The sequence below is a fragment of the Gekko japonicus genome, unplaced genomic scaffold (genome assembly GCF_001447785.1).
Source record: "Gekko japonicus isolate JY-2015 unplaced genomic scaffold, Gekko_japonicus_V1.1 scaffold1454, whole genome shotgun sequence".
NCBI lineage: Eukaryota > Metazoa > Chordata > Lepidosauria > Squamata > Gekkonidae > Gekko > Gekko japonicus.
Window position 1 is genome coordinate 179,778 of NW_015174884.1, and position 23,752 is coordinate 203,529.

At 41.3% G+C, this 23,752-nt stretch overlaps 1 protein-coding gene across 1 annotated transcript in view; it reads left to right on the forward strand.

Annotated features, from left to right (window-relative positions):
* Positions 1-23,752, forward strand: part of USP45 (ubiquitin specific peptidase 45) — a 106,527-nt gene that overhangs the window by 29,933 nt on the left and 52,842 nt on the right. Inside the window, exons 6-8 of the mRNA XM_015424911.1 lie at positions 7,833-7,984; positions 9,979-10,074; positions 10,706-10,836. Coding sequence (XP_015280397.1) covers positions 7,833-7,984; positions 9,979-10,074; positions 10,706-10,836 — 379 coding nt within the window. The remainder of the gene's footprint in view (positions 1-7,832; positions 7,985-9,978; positions 10,075-10,705; positions 10,837-23,752) is intronic.

Genomic DNA, 23,752 nt, shown 5'->3' on the forward strand with positions numbered 1-23,752 from the left:
TTGCTTCTTTTCACTTACAAGTAGTTTCCCATCTTCAAGAAGTCGGCTGACGGCGAATTTATGCCGGATACCCGGCTCGAACGGCCCCTGGAGAGATGCTCGGCAATTACCCTCTTCGCGGGATGAGATCAAAGCTCGATTCAGCTTCTTCCGAAGCTCAATCTTGCCAATCCCACACTCCCTCTTGGGCGCTGCTGCCTGCTTGTCCCCCCCCTCTCTGGGGAGCGATGCGTTGGGTTGAAAACAGCCCAAACTGTCAGAAGAGGCCGTCGTCCGCTCTGCACAGATCGCGGAACGCGTCAATGCACCATCTTAGCTCGACCGGAAGCCTTGGCATTACATTTTATGACACACATGGCCCGGCCCAACAAGGTCTCATTTACGTGAGATTCGGCCCTCATACCAAATGAGTTCAACACCCCTGCCAACACTGGCTGTCAGTATTCCCTACTTCCTGGCAGCCTATCTGTGGGAAAATTCCAGCCAAGTTGTAACAGTTGTGCAGTGGCAAGTCTCTCAGGTGAGGGGTCTGGTCAAGTCATGCAATATATGTGGATGTTGCTGCTGATCCAGGTGAGTTCTGTGGCATCAAGTTGTAACCACCTTGATGCCTGGCAAGTTGCACAAATGGCATGGTAGCAGGTTGCTCAGTGGTGGCCCTGATAAGTCCTCCCTCCAGTGTTGGAGGGAGGGGAGTGGGGGTGGATTGGAAGGCCAAAATAGCCCTTGAAAGTGCCCTTCCCCTGATTTTCACTGACAGAAACTAATGTTTGAAGGCTGGAAGTATTCTTGTGATTACTTAGCAATCCTACAATGGTCACTGAGATTGCCTTTTTAAAATGCTTCTACTGTAATGCTTCTATTATTTTGGGGGTATTTAAGCCCACAATGGTTTGTTTTGTTTTAGATTTCAGATTCCCCCCCCCCCCCAAAAAAAAAAACCCTGTTTTTTCCCCTCAGGATTGTTAAAAGATCTGCCTGTCTGTTCACGGCTTCAGTGTCTGAAATTAAGTACCCACAGAAAGGGCCATGTTGAGAATTAGATATATTGGTATAAAGCAGGGGTGTCAAACATAAGACCTGGGGGCCCATCCAGGGCTCTTATGCAGCCTGCGAGCAAGTGCGAGGGAGGGAACAGGAGATTACTCAGGGGGAGTGGGTGGAGCCACTCCAATTGTGGCTTCAGCACAACGAAACAACTTCGTCTGCAGCAGTCAAGCAGCATGGGAGCGTCTGCCCAATGCTGCAACCTTGGCTCTCCAGTCCACGCATATGGGTTTTGATTTGCACCCCCTCCCAGCCCATGGGGCCTCGCAGTGAGGCAACAACAATTCAGAGCTTACCAGCTGCAGTTTATATCTCCGGTACCTAGCATTATGTTTTATGGCACACTTGGCCCAGTCCGACAAAGTGACATTTATGTCTGATCCTGCCCTCATAAAAATGAGTTTGACACCTCTGGACTAAGAGGTCCAGCAGAAGCAATGGGAGTACACTTCTCCTTTTTCTTTCCCAACAAAGACTCAGGGCAACCAAGGCTCTTTCTGTTCCAAACGCAGGACTAAATCCAGATTGAAATGGGTCTCACTAATCCATCTCTTCCAAGACTACCTGGAGTTGTGTAGCAACTGCCTGCTCAAACACCTTACTCGTGAACTGAATGTTGGACACTGGGTCATAATAATTTAGGTCATTGTGGTCTTGGGGCACCTTCAGGAAGTCTTGTGACTGTCTCTTTGAAAGTGGTCAGAATTATATCCTCCCACAGAGAGATGTTTGTTCACCTCCCAGACCCGCTTCACTAACCCAGCCTGGCTTGATACCTTCAGCTAGGAAGTGGCACATCAGATCTGTTGTACATTGAAAGGAGGAAAAGTTGCAGAGTAGAAGGATTAGGATTGCCAGCCTCCAGGTCCGGGCAGGGGTTCCCCCACTTTTAGGGGCTCTAGTCTGCCCCCAGCCAGCTGGCTGGTGGGAAAACCCTGCCCACAAGAGCAGCCACCCGCCCAGCCACCCCTCTCCCTCCCCTCCTGTCAGATTTAAAGGGCTTCAGCTGATTGGCGGGGACTACGTGGCCCGCCGATTAGTTGGAGGGCTCTTTAAATCTAGCGTGAGTGAGTGAGTGGGGTGGTTGCTTGCTGCACGCTTGCTCGTAAAAAGACTCTTTAAAGGGTCTTTTTATGAGCCGAGCATGTGTCCCATGACCGCCCTTCTCCCTCCCTCCTGCCAGATTTAAAGGCCCTCCAAATGATTGGTGGGCCACATGATCCCTGATCAGCTGAAGCCCTTTAAATCTGGCAGGAGGGGAGGGAGAGAGGTGGCCAGGCGGGTGGTCGCTTTTGGGGGTGGGGCTTGCGGGCATCCCTGCTCACCCCCAGAACACCCCCCAAATTCCCCCACTGGAGCGACGAGGGGACCTGGCAACCCTAAGAAGATCACCACTGTGATACCACACAGTTGGCAGTATAGTGCAGATGTAACAAAGGCTGTTGAACAACAGCTGTACTGCCTCCAGTAGGAAGAAACACTAGGATGGACTGGCTTGTCATACTCATGTGATTTGAGAAGTCCTCAATTTCAGTGTGTTAATTAAAAATAGTGTATAAAAATGTGAATGTTATTTAAAAAGTCCATGTGGAGAGCAGATAATTTTGGGCCTATTAGGTTTAAGTGTTCCTCAGAGATCTACTTCCTAGTGAATATATAACTATGTAAAGGAAGATCTACTTCCTAGTGAATATGTAGATATTGTCCATTTGACGAACCATTTAGTTCAGTTTTCATTTTGGAGATTAGCTGAACATGTCTGATCCTTTATTGACTTGAAAATAAATCTTAGTGAATTGAGTGGGACGGACTCCCAAGTGGCGATGCATAGGATTGCAGCTTTAATTGTTTGTCCTCTAAGCACTTCTTTGTTGGGGATCAGAAAGTAAGAAGCGGCAATAAACACTTCATTAATTTTCAAATTTCTGGATGATTGTTAAACTAGTGTGACATTCAGATGTTTCATTATGGTTTCCTGCGTTTTATAATTACATGAGCATTCAGGTCTAGTAGCAAAGCTGTTCTGTTCCTTGTTTTTTGTGGGCTTTGTTTGTCTTTGTTCCCCCCCCCCCCCGATGATTCACATTTGAGATTCAGTAAATAGAACCTTGCTACTTGTGTGAAGCTGTCATTTAACCATGAAATGAAATGCTTTTATTGAGTTTGCCCTGCAGATATGGTCCGCTGTGGCAGTGCTGTCCATATTTGGTGGCTGTGCAAGGAGAGCCAGGTGGTGCTGCAAAGCATAGCACAGTGAAGCGTGGACAGATCTAGGTTTGACATTTGTCATCCTTCACTGCTGAAGGGGAGAGAAAAATCTGCTTTTCCATATGCTACTGCTCTAATTTTTGCCTGCAGTTTTGTCCAGATGGCTTTGTGAGCATTGTTTACTTTAAGATGTTGTCCCAGATGTTGTCGAATGCCGATGGATAAATGCAACAACTGCTGTAGACCAATATGTAAATTAAGTACACCGTTTTGGCTTTTTAAAAATGTAACCAATGTGTTCCATTTACATGTCTTATAATTTTTTTTTTGGGGGGGAGGGGGAATACTCCCTACTATAGTTTACTTTTTCAGTGGGATAAATTGGATAGATGCTGGACCTGGACCAGCAAGACCTGAGTTCAAATTTCTGCTCAGCCATGAAATTCATTGGGTGACCTTAGGCCAGTCACTATCACTCAACCTAACTTTATTTCGAGGTGTGGTTATGAATATAAAATAAAGGGATAACCCATATATCAGATCTTATAAAGGTGGAATAAAATTGTGATTTTAGGTTCCAAACTCACTTCTGTCTTTGCTGGCTCAATGCTGTAGGTAACCTATAAGTCTTGTGCATTAGAGATGTTGGAAATGTTAGAAATTGTGTCAGTGAGGGGGATTATTATAGGTGCTCTGTGTGGAAATTACAGGCGTCAGGTAGGCGGAGTTCATTTGTTACTTCCCAAGTTCTGTTCTGACGGAAATAAATTTAGTGTGTATTCCAGTAAGATGGTGCTACTATTATACCCTTTTGGTTAACTGCAAAGACTCTGTTCTGTTTATGAATCCCACTGAAAGGATTAGAAGTATTAGAATGGCATGTATATTGAACTATTGTGACATTATTTTGTAAAATAATATCATGTAAGTTCTAACCACCTAAAGAAATACTATAATGATAGGACTTCATTTGTTTTCAGCAGTGGTATATTCTATCATCTTCATGTTTGTGATCACACTTTTGTGTATGTTACAACTTAACAGAATTTATTTTAAAAGAACGGAAGTTAGGTATCAGTGTTGCTTGACAGACTTCGTCTCTTATGTTCTTATGTTCTTATGTTCTTATCTTCATGTTTGTGATCACACTTTTGTGTATGTTACAACTTAACAGAATTTATTTTAAAAGAACGGAAGTTAGGTATCAGTGTTGCTTTACAGACTTCATTGTTAGGGAAACTTTGTGTGGTGGCATTCTTCCTACACAGAGATTAATTTTGATTAGGAAAAGTATACATATTGACAAAAAACGTGTGCTGCATTTCACATAAATTTGATAGTTGCACATGTATTTGTTATGTATATGGCTTTTATGTGTACAGAAATTAAGAAACTAGTTCAGTATGCAAAAAAAAAGGGGGGACGTGCATTAAACCCTGAATTTCCTGGCATGTTGTGTTTGGTTACACTGGCCCATGTTAGTAGCTTTGAGACTACTCTTTATGAACAGTATAGTTATGAACCTGATTGGGGAGGTTTTATGTGTGTGAAAAGTGGAATTGCAAATCCAGGCAAATTTCAAAAATGAGCCTTGTCTGGAAGGCAGGAAATTATTTCAACTATTCAATATCAGCTGTAACAGGTACTTTAAAATATTTATTTTCTTATAAAATAGAAGTATAGTCTTCCCCCTTCCCCCGCAGTCTTGGAGGCTAGAGAAATCTGGGACTAATGTACAGGGAAGTCTTTTGGCTTCAGTGTTCTATTAATGTAAATAGGTCTGTTTAGTTACTTCTCAGGAACACTTAATGAGTCTTCGGTATGTAACTCATTAGGACAAATACATGAGTTCATATGTCAAAATGTAGATTGCAGCACTGCAGCTCTTGGCATCCATTAAGTCCATAACTTGTTCACATTGACATGCATTGTTAATCAATACTTGAAATGCTCTAGATGTCAGTAATGTTCATATTTAGTGCAGCTGTTACAACAATATGAAAGTTGCTAGTAGAAATCTAGGCTAAATAATGCGTCTCAAGTCTTTTTGTTACCTCTAGGCTACAAGTTAATGGCTGTCTAACTTCACTGCCCCATTTCTCTTTAAGTACTAAGTCAAATAGGAAAGTGCAAGGACACTGTACTGGTAGCATATTATGTTACTATTTATTAAATATATATGGGTTTCTAAGGTTTAAAACAATCTTCTATGCATCTGGCTCTAGATTAACCAACTTTCTGCCTAATGGCAAAATTAGTTTAGACAGAGAAGGCTACAAAGCTGTCATCAAAGAAAATGTAGTTTCTATCAATGTGTTACAGACTAATTTGAACTTTTGTTTGAGTGGAGGGCAGAAGGTTATAAATCTCATTGCTGCCACCAGTGGAATGTTTTCATTATAAATCTGCCTTTCTGGAAGCTGGAGATACAGTCTCGTATTTACATGTTTCATAAATGTGCTGTTCAGGCCATGTAACTTGTTGAATCCCCTATGTAAAGTGCTGTTGTCACCTCCAATTTATGGCGACTCCATAGGGTTTTCAAGGCAAGACACATTCAGAGGTGGTTTGCCGTTGCCTGCTTCTGTGTAGGAACTCTGGACTTCTTGGTGGTCTCCCATCCAAATACTAATCAGGGCCAACCTTGCTTAGCTTCCAAGATCTGACAAGAGTGGACTAGCTGGGGCTATCCAGATCAAGGTGCTGAGCCCTATGCCGTACCACAAATTGCTTTTGACATTTCCCATAATTTGCATAGCAGTTTGTAATGAGGCATAGGGTTCTTGTGGTTAAGAAAAAGAAATGTAAGCTCACAGTTCTCTAAATTCACTAAACTCTTAATTTATACATAAGAGTGTAATTTATACATAAATCATACATAAGAGAGAACATATACACCAAAGGTCCCCAACATGGTGCCTGTCAACACCTTTCCTGGTGCTCACCAAGTATTTTGAGAAAGTGAGTGGGTCCAGGTGCGGCCTTTGACAAGCAAGGCTTCTGATTGGCCTTTGGAGATTTAATTGGCTGTGCACATGTTTAAAAATGTGGCTTTAGTAGCAGCTGCTACCACAGCAAAAGGATCTTTAATGTATGACTGAAGGTTCTCTGCAGCAGACATTTTGTGGCTGGTACCATCTCCTGAGGCAGCCATTTTGTGGCTGTGTCCACCATGCTACGTCGAAATTACAAAGGTGCCTGCAAGCTCAAAAAGGTAGGGGACCCTTGGTGGTATACACTGTAAGGGATGAATACACTAAGGTCACTATTAATTTTATTTATGTTATTTATAGGCCACCTTTCTTCCTGGGATTCAAGGTGTATTACACGGAGTAAGTCAGTACAATAAAAAAGATGGGACATTCGATAATGACAAGGATTTGGGTTGTAGATGTCTTAAGAACAGAACAGAACTGAAGCGAAGCATAAGTGTTTACACGACACATAGAATGATGCAGAATTACATAATAGGATCTAACCCACAGCAAACTATACACAGTAATACAGAAAACAGTCCCCCAAAATGTATCCAAGTAACTTTGTGAAGCCTTTTATATAGTACTACCCTTTTGCCTGTGTAGAAAAGTGCTCTTGAATAATTCAGTTTTGTGTCGTTTGTGGAAAGCCAGGAAAGTGGGAGCCTTTCTGACTGCCTCAGGCAGGCCATTCCAGCAGGTGGGGGCCACACTGGAGAAGGCACATGTACAGGCAGTTTATGTGTTTGTTTATTTGCAGGTTGCCACCTGCAGAAGGCCCTGCTCACAATAGCTAGACATTATTTAGGCATTTTCTCCATCATACTCACTGTTTGCAAATTCACAAAGTAATATATCCAATGTGGTGTAGCAACTAGAATGTTAAATTAGGACTAGGGAGACCTGAGTTCAAATGTTGTTCGGCCACAAAAACCATTGAGTGGCTATAATCCAGTCACTCTCAACTCAAGAATTGTTGTGAAGGAAAAACGGGGGTGGAGAACCATGTATACTACAACAATTGTATTATCTGCTCTGGCTGGCAGTGGTCCTCCAGGATCTTGCATATAGGCCTGTCATATCACCTACTATTGGATTTTTTCTAACTGGGGAGGGTGGCGATTGAACCTGGGACGATCATGGTGAGAGCCAGTGTGGTGTAGTGGTTAAGAGTGGCAGACTCTAATCTGAACAACTGGGTTTGATTCCCCATTCCTCCACATGAAGCCTGCTAGGTGATCTTTGGCCAGTCAGAATCCTCTCAGAACTCTCTCAGCCCCACCTACCTCACAAGGTGACTATTGTGGGGAGAGGAAAGGAAGGTGATTATAAGCTGCTTTGAGACTCCTTAGGGTAGTGAAAAGTGGGGTATAAAAACCAACTTTTCTTCTTCATCTGCATGCAAAGCCATGGCGTCACTCAAAAATGTGGTGGGTAGATGGTAACAAATATCTTACAAACTCATTGTTATTTCAAATTGTGTTTCATCATTTAGTATGTGTAATTAATTTCACTGTTTTGCCTTTTAAACAGACTTGTGAGCGCCAACCTTTTAACAACACTTGATGGTGCTAATAGGTATATATATGTGTGTTATTGCAGGTTCATCATCAAAAAATATATGGTTAAATGAAGAGAACAATGACACAAGTGATGTATTAAAGGGAAGAAGGATCAGTTCCAGTTGGGCATCAATTCCAGTTAAAGGAATTAATAATTTAGGAAACACTTGCTTCTTTAATGCTGTTATACAGGTAAGGTAAAACTTGGGTCTCTGCTCCCAAGTATAGCTGTCTAAAAAAATAAAGCTCAGGTGGCTTCATTCACTTAGCAACGCTGTATTCTTCTTCCTTTGTAATTCTGACTGATCCTAAGCTTTTTACCTGATAATGTGCATACATTTTCATATATCATTTACAGTATATCAGGATCCTCATTCTTAACTCAGAGATCATTCTTGCTCTATGAGGGAGAAAATCTTGTCATTGGTGATTGCCATATGTCCATCAAGGAGACAAGACCAAATCTTGGCACTTCCTGTCTGCTGAGTTGGAGTCACCAATTGGTTTAATTCATTTCCTGTCTTACCAGGGAACTCGAACTTTTTGCAGGAGCTGCTAGAGCAGAGGTGTCAAACTAAATTGTTATGAGTGTTGGATCTGACACAAGTGTCACTTTGTTGGTCCGGGCCATGTGTGCCATAAAACGTAATGCCAGGAACTGGAGATATAAACTGTATAAAAGACAGCAGCTGGTAGGCTCTGAGTTGTTATATCCTCACTGCAAGGCCCCATGGGCTGGGAAGGGGGGCGCAAAGGAAGACCCATATGGGCACACTGGAGAGCCAGCGGGCAGCACTGGGCAAATGCTCCAATTTTGCTTGACTGCTGCAGATGAGGTTGTTCTGCTGTGCTGAAACCACTCCCCCTGAGAAGTCTCCTGTTTCCTCTCTTGCACTAGTTGCTTATGAGCTGCATAAGAGCCCTGGACGGACCAGTTCTGGCCCCCAGGCCTTATGTTTGACACCCCTTCATATGTAGTCATAGCAGACTTCTTTAAAAGTCACATTATTCCAAATTTTAAGTTTTAATCAAGAAATGCCTGTGTCTTGATGATATACCATACAATTCACATATTAATACTCGGAATAAAAGAACCATGCAATACTTTTTTGTGGAGATAGATCTAGATGAGTAGCTGTGTTAGTCTGTCTGTAGCAGTAGAAAAGAGCAAGAGTCCAGTAGCACCTAAAAGATTAACAAAATTTGTGGCAGGATATGAGCTTTCATGAGTCACTGCTCACTTCTTCAGATACAGCTAGAATGTGAGTCCATCTGTCCTATATATTGGAAAGTGGAGTGATTTCAGATGCTAAATGGCAGCCAAATGACAATAGTAGTTGCAATTCGGCAGTCTCTCTTTCTAATCTCCCTTTGAAATTCCTTTGTAAGAGAACTGCTTTGTAAGCAAAGGAATTTCAAAGGGAGATTAGAAAGAGGTATTGCAACTGTAACAAAGCTCAAAACAATGCATTCTCCTGGACTTAATCGAGTACTAGGTTTCCTGTCTCATTACCAATGCTGATTTCTCCATGCCTACTACCCCTCTGCATATCACATCTAATCCAACAATGTCTGCTGTTGTCATTTGCCTGCTAATTCATTTGGCATCTGAAATCACTCCACTTTCCAATATATAGGACAGATGGACTCCCATTCTAGCTGTATCTGAAGAAGTGAGCAGTGACTCACGAAAGCACATACCCTGCCACAAATTTTGTTAGTCTTTTAGGTGCTACTGGACTCTTGATCTTTTCCTCTTAACGCCTAGGTGGGCACATACAAATGCACTGCTCAGTTGCAGGTCCTCCTTTTATTCAGTCCCACTCCATGCTAAAAAATAAAACTCTCTCTTCCATGCTCCCAAATGCAGGATTCATACAACTAATTCTGTGAGCACAGGTGAATTTTACCATTTAAAAAGTGTTCTTGGCTCTTTAAAAACTAAAGGTAATTTCAGAAGCAGTTGGTAATGTGGCATGGACAACTGCACTGAAAGAACAGGTCAAAATTTTTGCTTGGGCATGCACAACCTTTTCAGCAGGCCCAAAGGAGCACTCTAGATTTTAACCATGGCTTTTTCTAATGACAACTATACTTTCTACAGGTCATGTTCCCCTTCAATAAGAATTTATTATTATGTTCATTTAGTTGATAAATATCAATTGCATTTTTCCTGTTTTCTCTAGAACTTGGCACAGACACATTTGTTAAATGAGCTAATGTGTGAAATGAAGGAAAAGGGGACAAAGTTGAAAATAGGTCAAAATCCACTATCCCAACTGGTAAGCACTTAGTGAAACTTGCAACTTTGTGTGAAATACTCAGTCAAGGATACCTTCTTTGAGAAGAATATTTTCTGGATACTGCAAAGCAATCGTAATTAATATATTTTCTGTCTTTTTTAAAAAAAAATGTGTACAGCAGTTTATGCACATATAAAATCTATATAAAATCAAGGGTCAAATGGTCATATGGCTGCTCTTTGAGTGCTGAATTAAAATATAAATCTGACCTGGCTCCTGTCCTGGAGAAGAAATTAATGTCTTTGTCTCTCATTTCCAGTTTCAATACACAAAGGTACTTGGTCTAGATTTGTTCTGTCTGTACTCCGTAAAACCATATTTTGATTCTCTTTGTCCTGTTAAATTGCTAAATATCACTCTTTAGTCCAACCAGTTTCAAAACATTTGCCATCTTCTGTTCTGCTTGAGTGCAGAATATCCTGTCTTAAAGACAGAAATGCTATTTTTGTCCCCTTCACAGAAAAAACTGTAAAAAGCCCTAAATAGTCTAGATGGAATTTTGTTTGTTTGATTTTTTAAAAATAAATTGTATCAACTGTTTAAATTGTAAATTAAGAACAAGCATTCTTCTCTGCTTCTAAAATCTCTGAAATGTGTTTTGGTCCCACAGGATCCTTTGGTAGTCTGCCTCTCAAGCCCTGGATCACTGACTTCAGCTATGTTCCTGTTCCTTCACAGCATGAAAGAAGCTGGAAGGGGTCCCCTTTCTCCTAAAGTTCTTTTCAGCCAGCTCTGTCAAAAGTAAGACTAACTTTATGTCAGTAACATGTTTCCCATGGATGGTGTCTTAACACGAAATTCTGCATGTAACATAAAACTTTCCTGAGAAGTATTCTGTAGCACAGTAGAAATGTTTTGTTTAAAAGAAAAGGATAGAATGAAGCATTTTGATTTTGAGGATTTTTTCCTCTTTAATAGTTAGGTTATGAGGGGGGAAAAGAAACTGATGATTCTTTCCATAGCAACTGTTTAGCGTCTGGTACTAATTCATCCACTGTTAATTTTGTTAGTGTTGCAGCTGTCAGACGTTTTGCTAAGACAGATTGTATGCATAGCTACAGGGCCCTTCTGTTTGTTTTCCACTATTCTGAATATTAGGGATGTGGACTTCTAACTTATCTAGAGACTTAGTAGCTTGCAACATTTATGTACTAAGAGGTCATAAATAATTCCTCTGTTATGGCTGAGTAATTTTATCAGTGGAAGAAATTGTGAAGCCAGGTATTATGGCAGTAGAGTCATTAAGTAGATTTTCAGATAATTAGGAAAGTGGAGCTTCTGTTCTGCTTAGTTTGATCACAAGAATGCTGTTTTTATTCTTGTTCCTTTAATATCACTGGAAAACTGTCAATAATATCGTGGTAGTTGGTGATGTCTCTCTTTCTTTGAATTTTGATCACAAAAAAGGATTGACTTCTAAAGAAGAGAGTAGGCAATTCACGTAGGGGGAAAAACATAAATTTCTCTGGTCTTCCTAATCACAGAAAATCCATTGGGACATATTTGATGCAAATATTTATCTGGATAAATATTTAGTATCAAAGAAACATAAGCATCTATGGTTTGAACGATTGATTTTAATAAATATAAAATAGGAATAAATATTCGTTTGCGTTTTTGTTCCTATAGTTCTGAGAGATTCTGCAAATATACAGCTACTTTAGTTTTCACAGTGTTAGTATTTGGGAGGGGGAGAACTGTAACATTTTCTGAACAAAGTATTTCATTAAGGGTCCAAAGGAATTATAAACTATTTCATACCATAAATAGACATTGCTTCATTGCTGTTATTTGAGGTACCATTCTATTTTTTTCCAAGTAAATTTTAATCATTATTTGGGATCGGATAATAGACTGTACACTTCAGTTACCTGTATGGTGTCCAATTCAGAAATAAATTACCAACATACTTCTGGTTTACATGGCAATAGAAAGTCATTGATGATTTTTTAGTTTAATGTACTGTAGAAGTATTTGTGATCTAAGTTTAAAAATCACAAAATTCATCTGCCAAGATGTTATTGGTGTTCTCCAGTTTCTTCCATGTATAAATTATTCAGTGCCTTCGGAAGTGTCAAAGTCTGGTGGAAATGCTTGCATGCAGACAGTCCCAGGTTCAATCACTGGCATTTCTCATTATAGAATCTTGGGTAGTTGGACTGGGATGATCCTTCCTTGAAATGCCAGAGACCTGTTGCTGGTCTGAGTGGACAGTACTGGTGTGAGTGACTGTATAAGGCAGCTTTATGTGATTATCTCTGTCATTTACAATAGAGACTGTTGTTTGTTCAAGCTTTTACATGAAAAAAATCAGGTATTGAATCTCTTCCTCACATGAAGTTGAAAGGCTCAAAGGGGGGGGCAGGGTTTATTCTTGGAGCCCAGTTTCTTTCCAGCAGGGTACTAACCCTCTGGAGCATTGCGTTAGTCAAATGACACTTGAATGTTTTATAAAAAGTACGTATATTAACTCTGTGTAATTCAAACATCTTATTTGTATCAGTTGGGAATTTTAATGAGAAATAACTGCAAGATATTAGCATTGCAGTTGTATGGAATGCAGTACATATTGTGGTTTCAAACAATGGCTATTTCCACATTATCTGCTACATTTTTATCTTTCCCCCAGATGGGTCAATGCAGGATACAGTGTGTCTGGAATTGCCATCACTTCTCTCTGTGGTTTTACAAAGAATCCAAACATTGTAACTGCCAAACTGAGGCAGTGAAGTGCATTTTGTCCCTCTGTCTTTCTCAGACCTGACTTGTGGTGATTTATTTTTGGATTTGAATGAAATCCCTTTGCTTGCCTGTCAGGTGTGGACTGGCAAACCACTTTTTATACATCTGGAAGGAGGTGCATTGTAGTGATGACTTACTGCTTTCAGTTATTTTGTGCACAACAATAAAATAGGATGATTAACAAAATATTACAGCAAAATAAATAACAAATTATGGGATTGCAAAGAGGAAATGAGATTGGATAATGATGAATGATCAGTTGCAATACTGTTTTCTGTATGGGGTTGAGGCGTTTTAGGATTTCAGTGGAGATATAGCACTATAAGTGCAACTATAATTCTACTTTAAGATGACTTCTTGTTGTTCAGTCGCACAGTCGAGTCCGACTCTTCGCGACCCCATGGACTAGATCACGCCAGGCCTTCCGGTCTTCCGCCATCCTCTGAAGTTTGCTCAACTTCATGTTCGTTGCATCTATGACACTGTCTAACCATCTCATCCTTTGCCATCCCCGTCTTCTTTGACCTTCAATCTTTCCCAGCATCAGGGTCTTCTCCAGTGAGTGCTCCCTTCTCATTTGGTGGCCAAAGTATTTGAGCTTCAGTTTCATTATCTGGCCTTCCAGGGACCAGTCAGGGTTGATTTCTTTTAGGATTGACTGATTTGATCTTCTTGCAGTCCAAGGGACTCTCAAGAGTCTTCTCCAGCACCATAGTTCAAAAGAATCTATTCTTCGGCGCTCGGCCTTCCTTATAGTCCAACTTTCGCAGCCATACATGACTACCAGTTTGGTGTAGTGGTTAAGTGTGCGGACTCTAATCTGGGAGAACCGGGTTTGATTCCCCACTCCTCCACTTGCACCTGCTGATGTGACCTTGGGTCAGTCACAAGCTCTGGCACAGCTGTTCCTGAAAGAGCAGTTTGTGTCAGAGTTCTCTCAGCCCCACCCACCTCACAGGGTGTCTGTTGTGGGAAGGGGAAGGGAAAGGAGTTTGTAAGCCGCTCTGAGACTCCCTTGGGTAGTGAAGGGCGGGGTATAAATGCAATCTCTTCTTCTTCTTCTCTTCTACCGAGAATACAGTTGCTTTGACCATACGGACTTTTGCTGGCAGGGTGATGCCTCTACTTTTTATCATGCTGTTTAGGTTCGCCATCTCTTTCCTCCCAAGGAGCAGGCGTCTTTTAATTTCATGGCTGCAATCACAGTCTGCGGTGATCTGGGATCCCAGGAACGTGAAGTCTGTCACTACTTCCACAGCTTCCCCTTCTATTTGCCAAGGAGTGATGGGGCCGGATGCCATGATCTTAGTTTTTTTGATGTTGAGCTTCAAGCCCACTTTTGCGCTCTCCTCTTTTACCCTGAGCAAGAGGCTCTTGAGGTCCTCTTCACTTTCTGCCATCAGAGTGGTATCATCTGCATATCTGAGGTTGTTGATCTTTTCCCCAGCAATCTTAATTCCCACTTGTGATTCATCTGTTCCATATCCGGTTCTAACTGTTGCTTCTTGGCCCTTATACAGGTTTCTCAAGAGACATGTGAGGTGGTCTGGTACTCCCATCTCTTTAAGGACCTGCCATAGTTTGTTGTGATCCACACAGTCAAAGGCTTTAGCATAGTCAATGAAGCAGAAGTAGATGTTTTTCTGGTACTCTCTTGCTTTCTCCATAATCCAGCGAATGTTGGCAATTTGATCTCTAGTTCCTCTACCTCTTCGAAACCCAGCTTGTACTTCTGGCAGTTCTCTATCCACGTACTGTTGAAGCCTAGCTTGTAGGATCTTGAGCATGACCTTGCTAGCATGTGATATGAGTGCAATTGTGCGATAGTTTGAACACGACTACAGAATTATAGTTAAGATGACTACAGAAGAGCAAACCCTTAGCAGTACAAAGTGGACCCTGTGTCAAAGCTATGTTCCAGAAAACACTGGAGTCTTAAAGGGATGATTGATTACAGCAGTCAGACTTCTGGGAAAGAAAGGTTCCATACAACTTCCAGGTGGCACATGCTCTGTTGCTGCAGGATAATGGTTAAGAAATAAAGAGAGAATCATGGAAATGAACTACCAAAAAGAATTGTGCCATGAAGACTTACTAATTATAAATTCATATCTTATTGTAATTAATAAATGCAAGGTATACAACAATATTTGTGTGTATTGATTATTAATACTTATGCAATTCTAAGACTGAAAGTTCCAATACAAATTTGTAAAGACATTTAAACAGATATCGCATTATGCTGACAGACTTGCACCAGTCCTTTTTGAAACAAATGGAGGAAATTTTGATTGAATGGATTCTTAAGCTATACCTGCTTTGATGAAAGAAGATACCTGAAACGGAGTTGTCATAAGCTAATCCTCTGTCAGCTGGATTCACATGGAATTTCTACAGTTACTTTGAAAATGGGACACTTGAACTTAATGCTGAAATAGCACCATTTGCACTTTACTATGACTGGCTGCCAGATATCTGTTTAAATGTCCTTACAAATTTGTATTGGAACTTTCAGTCTTAGCATTGTGTAATCTTGTATAACTTGCATTTATTAATTACGATAAGATATGAATTTATAATTAGTAAGTCTTCACAGCATAATTCTTTTTGGTAGCAGGATAATGATTAGCTGTAGCAGACAGCTAACCAGTTTTTTATTTGAACTGTTTAAGTGTTCACACTAGAACATGCCCAGAGTACTAATTGCCTGTTTGACAGGCCGGTAGACATTTTTTCTACATGGAGAGCTGAAATGCAAGGTTTGGTTTAGGTCATGTGGGAGACCATGGTCCACTTCACGGCTATGCATTTCTGGACCAAAGCCAAGATTTATGCGACATAAGCTTTAATTAATGGTATAATCTGTTAAAGGTTTATATGGGGGAGGACTTTTATTTAAACCAGTCAGGGCAGTTTTAGTTGATGATTCTTAGTTAGGAACATGCTTAATGTTTTGGGCTGTTTTAGTTCTGGCATAATAGGAAATGAAAATATGGCCTTTTCTTTTAACTCTTAAAGGACCTTCTGTTAAACTACCATTTAACATTTCCTTCAGAGTCTAAAAAGTCATAGTGATGTTTTGGTAGTATGGCAATCTATCAGTTTCATAACACCTGATTAAACAATTTTTAATTGATTAATCATTAAACAGGACTTGAAACTACACGTGAAGAATCAGTTAGGAATTATTGTTATGCTTAACTTTACTTGTATGTGATGTTCTGCAAAGCATAAAAGATGTTTTCATGTCATGATGGGATTAATCACTATATTTATACAATATAAAAACAAGCCAAGGTTACTAAAATAATGAGGTTTCAATGAATAAAAATTGTCCAGTGTTTACTTGTTTAAACTGTAATATTTTCCACCAAGATGAGCATTAAAATAAAAGACTTGAATAGCTTTGACATAGCTGTCACAGTTGTCCTTCACTACTTATGGCCATTAACAGGAGTTCAACCTGTTCTGTCATTTATACTGCTGACACTGTACAACAGGTTGTAGCGCATTGGCACTGGCTTCCATATGTCAGCACATCTGTGAGCGGTCAGTTCAACCAACCATCTTAGAGTCTTTCACTTTTGCCATGGATCTTGCTTGAAGCATATTTTCAAGGATACAAGAATGCACATCTTTTAGTTGTCAAATCTGAGCACATCAATGTGGATTAGTGCTTCTGCTTTCCCTAGCTTCCTTTCTCCCACCAGTGCCAGCGGTTTTTTTTTTTTTTTTTTAAACTGTGTATGGATTTTCCCATTCCCTAATAGTTTTTCAAATTTCACTGGAAGTTTCAAATTAACTTTAGTTCTGTAGGTTAACAAACATTGTTAGAGTGTGTTGTTCATAAGGCCTTAGAGGACTATCTAAACATAACATTGACTATTGAACATATTGAAACAATCAGCTTTTTATATAGTATCTTTTGAAACAGGCTTACTTTTGCCACTGTACATTTTAAAATGTTAAGCAATGTTTTAATTGTGTTTCTACAGCATGTAGCAGTTGTGTTCGTATTATAAGGCAGGCTATGCGAATGTTTAGGCAAACAGTAATGAAGAAATGGGGACCTGCAATACTTGTGTGGGGTATTTTATCAACAGCTAGCCAGCTCACCCTACTTAATTGCCCCTGCCTCCCTCTGCCCTGCAGTGGATCCCCCAGGTGCCCTTCTGACAAGTGGTGGAGCAGTGTCAATTCCTCTCTTGCCCAGCTCACATGGTAGGGGTGGCTCTGCCTCCCCTGCCAACCTGCCTTCAGGGCTACCTTTTTAAAGATGGAGGGGAGCAGCAGGCTCTTATGGTTATCCTTCCCCTGCCTGCCTCATCGCTGCTGCCTCAGCGGCTCGGGGCAGCAATGGCTACTGCTTCTCATCACCAGCCAGCCTCCAGTATCACTGCATCACTGGCTGAGAGTGGCAGGAGAACAGTGATGGATCCCACTCCTCCTTCCCTGTCCACCTTTAGCTTTGAACCCTTGGTGGTTGATGGGGCAAAGGCCAGCAGCTTCCGGTCTTCCCACTCCTCTTCATCTTGCACCCACTTGCAGTGGGAAAATAGTTTTGCAGAAATATCTCTTTAGTGTCTGTATGGCCCCAGTTCACAGATTTAAGTATCTACAGATCGGGCAGTGTTGACAATTAGATGTATATCGATACCAATACAGAAAGCCCTTTTAGCTTATTGTCTAATAGTGTGATCAGAACTAGTAAGAACTGAGATTATAACAATCATCTCATGTCCTCACTATATTCTAATAGGATTGTCTATGTGAAAGCAACCTTCATATTACAATTGTGCTGTTTGAGAAGATTATATAGCATGGAAAAAAACTAACCTCGAAGACTAGGTCCCAAAGCGTAAGCTTTTGGTTGGGTGGCTTCACAAAAGTAATTTCCCTTGAGAATTCTGAGCTAGTACAGTAAATGGAATGACTGTCCCATGTGAGGACATATATATTTAAATTGTTCCCTCACACCTCTATGCTCGCCACCTTCCATAAGAAATTAATGCCATTTTCTTTAGGTGGGCATTTTGCAGTTATTTTCATAAGAGGGAAGATTGTGAGGGAAGATTATATGGCTAATTTTTCTTGTCTTTTTAAACTGTCTGTTAACTGTTGCTTTAGTCAGTGGGAAAGGCAAAATATAAATATTTAAATAAACTGGGGGAATGTGGCATTCAGTGTTTATGATTATTGGGTAGCAGTGAATTAAAGGTTAAGATCCACTGGTCAAGGCAATGTGAAATAGTCCCTGAAAGCAATATAATTATTGGTAAGCGGTGGTAAAGGTACAGCTTTCAGAGAATTTTGGACAATGTGGGAGACTCTAGCATGGAACTCATTTTGTTTCTAGAATTTGCTGACCCATACTTCTTGCTCCTTCTTTTCCTCACCTATGTCCTTTATATTTTCCTCTTACATTCAGTGTTTTCTGTAAATATGAATGCCATTAGTCCTGAGTGAAAAGGCCTTGTCTGGGCAACTGACAAATGAAATTACTGAATGTGGGACAAGTTTCTGACATGCTGAAAACTCCTCTGTTGTACTGACTGGTCAGAACATCCTTAGGCTACACATGAAAAGTGGACTCCTTTCTTCTAATTTTCTTAAAGGATGGAACTGAGCAAAGCAGGAAATAGTTCTACTGTGTAGGTTTTATTAACTTTCTCCCTAAGCTCTTTTCTGTCAATTCTACTTTGTTCTGTATACTGAGCAGGGTTGACAACAGTTGTGCCCATGCCCCACTCCTCTTCTCTGTCCAGAGAAGTTATGACTTCAGCATTTGCTGGTATTTACAAGCAACTTTAATTTTCAGCTTCGAATAGAGTAGTACCGTGTTTTCCCGAAAATAAGACACTGTCTTATATTTATTTTTTCTCAAGAAAACACACTAGGGCTTATACCACAAATGCATAGAAATCCTGCTAGGGCTTATTTTTGGGGTAGGTCTTATTTTCAGGAAAACAGGGTAGCTGTCCAGGTTTTAAGGGCAGGTTAGGAAAACATGTCATATTTTCTGTTGTAAGAGGTTGTCTGCTTTAAAAGTGGCAAAACTAAATATATTTCAGCCTTGCAAATAAGTCTCCAGAAATTGCATTGAATTTAACTTTAAATCACTGTTTATAATGTTTTTGACACAGTAGGCCTGAAAGTTTGCTTTTAGGTTCTTGTGTAAATATGCAAATATGTATTTTTCACTGTTCCAGCTAACATACAGTTTTCATCCTTGAAAGATAATTTATGAATAAATGGCTTTATGCCCAGAACAAATCCAAGAACAAATGGAAGAGAACAATTATTCTTCAGGATGCTCAGGCATCATGCCTTTAGAGATCATGAATCAGAAGGTTTATTGAAGTCATGTCTTGGCCTATGTAATATCATCTGTATAAGATGGCCACACCCTACAACATCTGAATCTCTCAAATCTGGAATTCAGTGACATCTGCTTTCCCCATTTTTTGGCAAAGCTCTGAAATTTACCTTATTTCTTAAAGTGAACTTAAGTAGAATAGAAATGAGATGTATGCTCATGCAGGATAGATTTCTGTGGATTATGCCAATGGTCTGTGTATCTACTTAATGTTTTGTTTAATCAGATCTAGAGTGATCAGATTATTTTTGAGGAAAAGATTTAATATCGACTGCTTATTGGCTAGGAAATACAGGATTTCACTTAGAACCCAGAACCAAACCAATAACCTCAATGTCTTCCTTAGAGAATGAAGACTATGCCCTGCAGAGATTGAATGTTGTAAAGGAGTATTCAGTTACCAAGCAGCACTGTAATTTAGTGATTAATGCATTGTTTTAGAGGTTTGATGAGGTTTTAATCTTTATGTGGCTGTTTAAAGTAATGTTCCTCACAGTTGGGTTCAGCAACCACCCATATTTACAAGCTCACCTACTTGTATCTGTATCAGCCACTTCTGGCCTAAAAGTAACAAAGAGAACTTTTGGAGTCAGTCTTTACTTTCCATGGTAGCTGGCTATTTGCATGCTTGACATACAAGTGGGAACCCTCAAGGACTTGAGGAGGGCATCTCATTTTCTCCCTCCCCCATGATTTCCTCTTTTCCTTCCCTGAAAGCCCTCCGTAGTGTCTTCTCTTTTCCTGTCTCCTTCTCTCCTTCTCACCCACCAGACAACTAACTTTATCCATTCCCCAACTTCAGTTTTTTCCTCCTGCCATATGCCGTGAGCCTCTGCCCAAGAAAGCTATGGCTCAGTAGCACAGTGTCAGTCACCAGGCCAAGCCCCATCTTTTGGTCAATCTCCCACCAGCAGCCCGGATCTGATTAGACATCAGGGTACCCACCATTGATTTGACATCTGATCTCTCTGTTTTTACTCGGTATTCTATGATTTCATCCTGTGTAAACTGCTATTATAACATTTTTTAAATTGCATTATACTAATTGATGTAAACCACCCTGAGCCCATTTATGGGGAGGGCAGTATATAAATCAAATAAATTAAATTAAAAAATAAACAAACATGAAAGAACTTGCAAGGAAGGACTTCATTTCCCCCGGCATCATCTTCCCCACAGTATTTCCTCTTTTCCTCCTCCTGGCAACCCCATATCTTCATCCTTATCTCCTTCCCACTCAAAAACCAACTTAACTTTTACTTCCCCCATCTTCAGCTATATTTATTTATTTATTTATTTAATTTATACCCCACCTTTCTCCACAATGGGAACCCAAGGCAGCTTAAGAATATTTTCCTCTCCTCCATTTTGTCCTCAGAAAAAAAATCTGAGAGCGGGGTGGGGAGGAGGCTGGGAGTGAAAAACCCTAGGAAAGGGGCCCCTCCCCTAGCCTGCCCTTACTCTATCCCCCCCACACACACACAAGGAAGGAGAGAGAGAGGGACAAGGCAGTCTGCCTGACCCTTTCTCACCTTCCCATATGGAGGAGGCAGAGAGCAAGGGCTTGGGTGGGCTGAGCCAGGCACTGCCTCCCCCATTTCTCCTTGGGTGGGTTGGGTGTTGCTTCGCCCACCTTGCATTGGGTTCGGGGAGGCTTAAACCTTCTTAATGGCCAGTCCACCCCTGCCTGTGAGGAAATTAAGTTGAAAATATGTAACTGGCCCAAGGTCGCCCCGAAAGTTGCCACAGCAGAATGGCGATTCATGGTCCGAATCTGCAACTGTAATAACCGCTGCACAACACTGGCTCTTCATGGGGTGGCTGCTGTTGAATATTAGTAAACAGCCAGACCTAGGTGAGTCATGCAGGTTGTGCGGTACCAAGTCTCCCGGTGGTTCGTTCAGGCCTAATTCTGATGAGTTGTACCTCAAAGGCCAGAACATTTGTGGAAAGGGCCCTGTCTCCTCCTCCTGCCTTTTACTTATAAAAACCAAACTTGGGATGCTGTGGTTGCCTAGCAATGGCCACAGTGGATATAAGGCTTGCTTCTTTTATCATTTTGGGGAGTTAACCCCCATTTTAAAAAGATTTCAGGGTTTTTTTGGTAACTTGGGCATTTTTCAGGTTTGTAGAAAGGTCTGTTGTATTTGTTCACTGTCTCATTTTAGATTTAAGTATCTCAACATTTGGCTCATTGACTGGAATATACAAATGGTGACCCACAATACTTGCAGGCATCCCAGCCTCCCTCCCATCACTAGCCCTGGGACTACCATAGCTCCCAGCCTCTGTGTCCACCATGGCTCTGTAGACCACCCACTGCAACCCCCAGGCTTGCCACTGCTCCTGGCCTCCACCACTGGGCCTGGCTCAGTTCCCTGGCTCCCCCAACATTGCCATAGGTGGGCTTCCTGCAGCTTCCAGCCTCTTGGCCTGGAGTGGCTCCTTGTTCCCTCCCATTGTTGCTATGGCTGACTCCGTGTCTCACCTCCCATCACCACCCCTGGGACTGCAGCAGCTCCTGGCTACCACTGCTGGGTAGTAACGGCTGCCAGCAACAAATCTGAAAGAGTTTCTCCTGCTAGATGGATTTGTACATCTAGCACTCTGTCTCTGTGTGGCTGTTTAAAGGCTCTGCCTAGTTGTGGCATCTTCCACTTTGACCTGCTAGCTAGTGTGGGGGTTGACATGTCATATTTTTGCACTTTGAAGCTATTCATTTAAGGGATGGTGAGGCATACCTGTTGTTCAAATTTTATAAACCATTAGAATTATGTGTATTTACCCTGGCTATGTGTAATTGACCAATTATGAATTATAGCTTAATCTGAAAGAATAATATAGCAGTAAAGAAGATAACAGTAATATTAATGTAAAGGAGATCCTTAACAAAAGACTATAAGAAAAAAACAAATATATTGTAATACTAATATTAAGCTAAGCAATATTTTAAGGTATATGAAGGAGATTTTATAAGTGGATTTAACAATTTGTACAAGTGGATTTAATAAATTTTTGCTTAGTAATTTGCGTTTAAATTATAGCTATAATTCATTGAGAAATTCTGATGAAGATTTTAACATGAAGTAACTCTGGAACTTTCTTTATCTTCGACGTGGTCTCTGTGCTTCACACCCATGGGATCCAGTGCGCCTGTGCCAGATCGATCGGTATTGTAGCAAGCTTTAATGGATTTTCGCACCCAGACCTCAGGCATGTGCAGGAACCCCCACCACGCATGCCCAGAGGGGAGGGCACGGACATCCCGCCAGTTCCTTTCTTTCTGCTGCGCTGGAAACACCTTTCCTTGGTTGGTGAGATTGGTAGCTATTTTCCTCAGAGGCTCTTCAGATTTCTCTTCGGATTTTTTCTTAGTGTTTTCCTCCTTTTCTTCGTGTCTTTGTTTTTTCCTTTAAAAAACCAAACTTTTATTTAAGTGTGAGGGGGAGGTTTTGTCTTACCTCAGTCTGGCCTTCGGCCTCCCCCCCACCTCTTTTTCTTCTCCATCTTGTTTGTTTTATGGAGAAAAGGTGGGGCTTTTTCAAACTTTGTAAGGGGTACGGCAGTAAGCTCGCTCCACCTGACGGCCACACCCTTTGTATTTTTTGTTTTGGTGAGGCGCACCTACCAGAGTCCTGCCGCCATTGTGCCAGGTTTTCCAACCAAACTAGGAACAATCGAGCGGCGCGTCTCAGAGTAGCGTTATTTGAATCAGTGCTAAACCCTGATCTTCTTCGTGGTCTCTGTGCTTCACACCAATGGGATCTAGTGCGCCTGCGCTGGATCTGCCGGTGCCTAGCAAGCTCTCTTAAAAGGATTTTCGTGCCTGGCCCAACTGAGCATGCTCAGGAGCCCCAGTGAGCATGCCCAGAAGGGCAGGCACGGACATCCCACCAGTTCTTTCCTTTTCGCCACGCTGAGCAGACCTTTCCTCGAGAGGTCTGGCCGGATCGCTGCTTTTGGGTCACTTTTTAGTGATCAGCTCTCGTTTTTTACCTTAGTTTTTCTTCAGTTTCTTTTTCTTTCTCTGTTTTGACAAAAAAAGGAGTCTTTTTGTTTTCGTCGTCTGAGGTAAAATTGCCTCAGGCCTTCGGGCCGCTGCCCCCCCCCCTTGTCGTTGATCTTTTTCACCTCAGTCTATGGAGAAGAAGAAGACAAAAAAGTCAAAAAAGTGGGGATTTTTCAACCGTTGTCGTACTTGTGAAAGTAAATTGCCTCCTCCAGACGGCCATAAGTACTGTATCTTTTGTCTTGGAGAGACCCACAAGCCAGACTCTTGTGAACATTGTGCGCAGTTTTCCAACCAAACTCGGAAAAACAGAGCGGCACGTTTAAGAGTTTTCCTTTTGGAGAAGGCGCTTCAACCGATGGCTGACCCGCCGGTTATTTCCTCCGTCATCATGTCTTCCGCTGCCGACGCATCGACATCGAAGCCGTCGACATCGAAGGTTAAGTCCGTGTCCGATACCGAGAGGTCGAAACCGAAACCTAAGGTACCGAACGTTCCTTCCGCAGCTTCCACCCCTGCTAAGAAGGCCA